This window comes from Dipteris shenzhenensis, chromosome 32 (assembly GCF_047967505.1).
Source record: "Dipteris shenzhenensis isolate YYH24624 ecotype China chromosome 32, Dip_SZ_1.0, whole genome shotgun sequence".
Lineage (NCBI taxonomy): Eukaryota > Viridiplantae > Streptophyta > Polypodiopsida > Gleicheniales > Dipteridaceae > Dipteris > Dipteris shenzhenensis.
The window spans coordinates 42,240,286-42,246,285 of NC_141627.1; the positions used below are offsets into that span (position 1 = coordinate 42,240,286).

Genomic DNA, 6,000 nt, shown 5'->3' on the forward strand with positions numbered 1-6,000 from the left:
CTCAAACTCCACCGTTATGTTATTTCTGGTCATGGCAGAGACACTTTGAATTATCACCGATGATGAACCCCAACTCTCGAGATACAGGTTCAGTCTGTGAGATCCACTCCTTGTGCCAGATCATATGGCGAGTAGCTCCAATGTCAATCTACCATGTGTCCTGCTGTCACGAGGACGTGAAATTATGGGACTTTTGATTTGCAGCTCCCGTAATTTGCGCGCGACTGCCTTGAGCCTCTTGGGCGCGAGGGTCCGGCCATGGGGTGGGACTTGGGGAATTAAAATTCCCTAGTGGGCCCTTGGAAATAGTGAATGTGCGCCCAGTTACTAGGCAATTAATTCCTAGGGCCAAAGTGTGCAACAGGGGGGCCAAAAGAGTGGTGCAATTTTAAAAAAACACTGCTTTTGGGAGCCTAGGGCTTTAAAAGGGGGGAGGGAGCCCTTCTTTTGGAGGCAGTTGGCCAAATCAATTCCAGTGGAGCCAGATCATCAGTTTGGAGCTGCCAGAGCCTGCCAGGTGTGCTGCTAGAGTCAAATCACTTTTTACCAAGGTTCCAAAGCCTGCCAGGGAATTTGTTTTTACCCAGGGTCCAGTTTCAAGTGATCCAGAGCCTGCCAGGGAAATTCGTTTTACCCAAGGGCCAATTTCAGGTGATCCAAAGCCTGCCAGGGAAATTCGTTTTTACCCAAGGGCCAATTTCAGGTGATCCAGGGCCTGCCAGGGAAATTCGTTTTTACCCAGGGGCCAGTTCAGGTGATCCAGGGCCTACCAGAGCAAATCACAATTGATCCCGGAGCCTGTTGCAAGTGGCGATTTTTGCCAGGGTGCCTGTTCCAGTTTGTGATTTGCTTTTGGGCTCTTCCAGGCTATTCCACGTGCCTGCGATTGGTTCTAGGGCTGTTCCAGGAATTCTGGACTTGACCAAGCTGCTCCGGGTGAACTACGACTTGCTTTTTCAGGCTTTAAAGCTGTGCAGGAAATTTCGACCTGATTTCCTAGAGCTTTCTGGGTGTTGTGGCTGGTTTCGGTAACTTTCCAGGCGTGGGTGTTCGCTTCTAAGCTGCTTTTGGGGCTGTGCCAGAGCAGAATCAGCTTATCTCCGCAAGAGCCAGGGTGACCTTTCTACTGTGGATTACGGGTAGAAGAAGGCTTGTCTTTGTCTGCTTTTGCCGTTCCCTGATTGGTTGCTGGCTAGTTATTGCGTTTGGGTTTCTTTCTTCGCAAAGAAGGGTAAATTTATGCTGTTGGGCAGTGGCCAGGGAGGCTAAAGATTGAGGCAACCTGCTGGGAAGTGTTGGGTTGTTTGATTGCACCAGAGTTCAGCTGTTGAGGGCTTTGTCTTGCAGTTATTCAACCGTGTTTGGCTAGTTGGGCACTTGGTTGTGCGATTGCAGGAGTGGTTTAGATAGTGGATGCTATTGGGGTCTCTGTTGCATGCTTTGGTTGGCTGAGGATACATGATTTTGTCTAGTGATTGGATGCCGTTCACCGTTTGAAGTTGAGCACGGAATTACAGGGTGCGCTAGATGGGGAGTCTGCAGGCGTTGGTTTGCCTGTGGTGCAGCTTCCCAGAGACCTTTGTAATCAGCCGCTTGGCTTCAAATGAATGTTAAATAAATACGCAAGGGACGCCAACATTTGGGGCCAACCGGGGTCTTGTTTCTGAGTAGGAGCGCTCTAGCTCCCCTGTGATTTGTTCTGTGGTGCATTTTTACTTGTCTATTTACTATGTATGCTGTATTTAAGTGGATCCTACCACCCTTTACATTGTTGAGGCTGGTTCCACCTGCAATATAGGAACAAGCACCACCTCACAAACCTCTGCAAAGACTAACTCGTCCTTTTTTACATTTGTTGACTCTTCCTTTGGTTTGCCAAAGTAGACTGAGACTTCTTTGCAATGTCTACCTACTTTTTCCCACATAGTGCTCAAGCTTCTGACAGTAGAAGCAATTCACTTGTTTTTTGTCCTTTTCCCCATTCTTTGAAATGGATTCTCCCGTGCTTACTGCTCTTAGTGTTGTTCTCTAACCCTTCCCTGGACCATGATAACCAGCGCTTGTGCATCCTTCTCTTCCCATTCGGATATCCGCAGGTCCTCAGCACATCATCATCTTAAAAATCTTCTTCTTCTTCTTTGGACATCTGTTGGTCCTCAGCACCTCATCATCTTTAAAAATCTTCTTCTTGAGATGGGAGGCCCAAACCAATCACAAGACTCCACAGATTGTTTGCCACGAACTGGGTCTTCACCTTGACCTTCCACATCAGATAGTTCATCACATCAAGCTTATACCTAGATGAATCTAGGAACATTCCCAAACTCATCCTCTAAAAACACAACATAGTGCAGTTTCAATCTCACGAGAGTCACTCATACGATTGAAAACCATAAACTCCATCACGCATAACAGGGACTAGCTACTATCACATCAAGCTTGCTTGTTTTAGTAAACTTCACACCTGCAAGTAACACTGCCATACCTTCCAAACAAGTAATGCCTTCAACTAAACTCCTCAAGGAGCTCCAAAAAAAAAAAAATCGGGGGGGGGGGAGAAGGAGAGAGAGAAGCTGGCTGATCTGCGTGCTACGTGAACACCTTGGGCTCTGATACCATGTAGAAAAGTCTTATGAATATTACCAGGGAACAGGAACATTCCGGAAAATTGGGTGTCAGAACGGGAACGTTCTGGGAAGGGGGAACGGGGAACCGGAACCGGAATGCCACGTCATACACGACACGTCATCATATGACATAAAACTATGCTAGAAAATGAAAGAAACTACATTTTATAGCTTTAAACTTAGCCAGATAACAGCTACGTTGTGAGGACTGACCGTTCTGTGGAGAGAAAAGACACCGATATTACATTTGCCATGCAGATTTGATGGAGCGAGTTTCCTTCCTAATTACTTGTTATCCGGTTATGTTGCATTAGCTAGCTGAACTGACCGTTCCCAACACCTCAACAACCAGACATTGACTAAAGGCATGCCACGGCAACCCACTTGTTCCCCCTGTTGAAAAAGGGCAGTGCCTGCCTGTGAGCGCTTTTAGGGGCAGCCAGGGATTTTTCGTTCAGGTGTTATTGTGCTCCAGATTAGGGGCAGGCACCAGGGAGTGAAGAGAGATCCTTTCTTGTTTGTAGCAGGGCCTGACAGAACCTGCTGTCTGCAGCAAACTGATGCAGACTATGGCAGCATTGGCGCTGCTGTGGGCTGCCAGAAGCAGTTCGTGATGTGGGCAGCAAAGGCCCAGTAGGGGGCCTTCTACAGGCCAGTTAGGGAACTGCTCGGTGAAACTGAATAAGAGGAAGACTGGTCAGTCAGTCGACCCGCCTGGTTGGCTAGCTGACTAGAATAGACCAGGGCTCACCAGACTGGCCGACCTGGCTATTCCCCTTTCCTGCGAACCTATTCCTGCCTACCTTAACCTATTCCAATACCACGCGGAGCAGAGTCTTGGTGCAGCAGTTCCTTCCACCTTTGTTGTTCAGTATTGAAACAAACTGTTGAGTAAAGGAGTTGAAAGAGAAAATGGATCACTCTGATACCAGCGGGATGGAACTGGATCATCTACACCTGAGTTGTGAGGAGGGCTTACTGCTAAAATCCCACAAAGCAAGCCTTGTTTGGCACACATAGGACGGGTAGCCCTGCCTTAACATATGCTTTTCAAACTAATCCTTAGAGCTACAAGTTGTTTGCCACTAGAAGGATGGGTAGCACTGTCTATTCAGTACTTCCTTGATATAAAAAACCATCACATTACAGGATGAATAAAGAATTACATACTCTTTGCTTAATCGTAGAGTTTCGTCCTTTTTTTAAATCACGCACATGACCGGTAGAGGCAGCTCTACGTAATGGCTAAAAGCATAATAAAAGTTTGTCTTAATCCAAAAGGATCGTAAGCCAATAGGTCTTCAAGAAGCCCAAAAAGAAATTAATTCATCACTATTTGGGAGGCTGTTTCTATATGTGCATTTTGCTACATTCTATATCTCAACAGAAAGCTCCTTAAATTAATATGCCTCAGCTTATAGGTTTTCTCAATTGGTCGATCGGGCTAGAAACACAAAGTTATCTCGAGCTCTCTTTCATCCTTACCCTCCTTGTAATCCCTCCATCCCGAAAATCCTTCCTTACGTTGGAAAGTCGCTTGACTAAGAAATACATGTCAAAAGGCTTGGGAGCTCCTCCTTAAGGATCACACGAAGTCGCACCGTAATTCTTAAGCTTTCACCGTATGTGAACAAGCTGCTCCAGTCATTCCATAAAAAGAGGCATTGGCAGAGCACCTGAACTGAGTTGCAAGCAAAGACTGTGATACATCTGTAAATCGGGGTGCTAAAATTGTATTTACGTTCACGCTAACCCCCGCCCGTATTGCTACAATTTCGCAAACGCTGAGAGGGAAGTTCTCAACCACACCCATCACATCCGGAGTAGTTGTTCTTTGACAAAGAATTTGAGATCGCAGTTGGGTGCAATTTGAGTCTGCTCTTGCGCCTTCGAGGCAGGCATCATATTCTACACCAAAGTGAGAATTGGTTCTATTTGGAAGAGAATTGCTCAATTTCGCTTAATGAGGCAAAGAAGCAGGACAAAAACAGAAAAGCAGGCTAAGGAAGTAAAGCTGGAAAACGGGATCGAACCTCGATTACAGACAAGCCCATATCGCCCAAGCTCAAGGTGCAGGCTGCTGGCAATTAGCAATTGCAGGTCAGTTTGCCCGGCATTTGACCCTTCGCTTATAGACTCAATTGTAAAACGCGCCTTAACTAACCCCAAGGATCGCTCTTACTTAATTACGTAACTGAGATTCCGGAAAGGAGACAAGGACAAGGAGAAGACTAGAAGGAACGGTGCAATCACACAAAGAGGAGGTGGCCTAAGGGCCTTAGTACATGGATAGCCTAAGGGCCTTAGTACATGGATGGGGCTAGCATGGGTTTAGGATGGGAATATTTTTGTCATCATTACTCCCATCCTACACCAAGTGGTCTAGGATGGATTTAAAATGGGAGTAGCCACTTTTTCTCCCATCCTGCCAAATGAGTTTCCCCTTTTTAGGGATTCAGAAACCTGGAAGGATGACATGTGTCCTTGTCCCCACAAGGTCCCCACCTCTTAAACACATGAAATAATGCCATGTGTCCTCTTCCTCTTAAACCCATACCTAGTTCTTTTTTTGTTAGCACATGGTGGGATGGGAATAGGATAGAAATATGCATGGGACCACTTGGGACCACCTTTTCCCATTCCCATCCTATTTCTTCCCATGTGCTAAGCCCCTAAGAAAAGCATCAAGAAATATAGAGGGGGGGTGAGAGATGTTCTTGCACAAAGCACCAAGGCACTCAAAAGGTGGGGAGATGTGATGATGTTGTTGCACAAAAAGCAACCAAGTAGAGCATGTACACATAGGAAGGCCAAAAAGATCTTATAAACTATGCCCATTCACAAAAAGCAAAGACAAAATATCAATGCGCAATATTTCATGCCTTATTCCCCTCAACATCTAAAATTTGCTTTTCTTAGTGGTGTCTACACTTGAAAAGACCACAATTCCCTATCGATTAAGTAGCAAGTATGAAGAGAGGGGCAAAGAGCAAGAGGTGAAAACCAAACTTCTATATAGTTAGGGTAGCACATTTAAGGAAATAGGATGGGAATGAGAAAAAGCGATCCCATCCATATTCAGATGTATTTCTATCTTATCCCTACTTTATAGGTCACCCCAAGTAGTGGAAAAATGAGGATAAAGTGAGGGAAGGGGGGCCCTCCCCCCTTATCATACCTATGGAGTACTTCTTTCACATCATCTTCATTTCGCCTAGTGGTATGACCATGAGCGTTCAATTCAAGTAACCCCTTTGCATGAAGATGCTACCCCTTTAAAACTAACTTAATTGGGGTACTCCACATTTCATGCAACTTGATATTAATTGAATTTCTCTATTAAAAAATATATGCCTTCTTAATTACATTTATC

The 6,000-nt window shown here is 45.5% G+C and overlaps 1 protein-coding gene across 2 annotated transcripts in view; it reads right to left on the minus strand.

Annotated features, from left to right (window-relative positions):
* The window catches only part of LOC147880779 (GDT1-like protein 5), a 62,063-nt gene extending 57,151 nt beyond the window's left edge, over nt 1-4,912 (minus strand). Inside the window, exons 1-2 of one of the 2 annotated variants that reach the window (XM_087371211.1) lie at nt 4,823-4,912; nt 4,661-4,786 (exon numbers count right to left, since the gene is read on the minus strand). In XM_087371211.1, coding sequence (XP_087227337.1) covers nt 4,661-4,681 — 21 coding nt within the window. In that variant the 5' untranslated portion in view covers nt 4,682-4,786; nt 4,823-4,912. Of the gene's footprint in view, nt 1-4,660; nt 4,793-4,822 lie in introns of those variants that run through there. The other variant, XM_087371210.1, reaches the window with a different exon arrangement.
* Nucleotides 4,913-6,000: the final 1,088 nt, after the last annotated feature.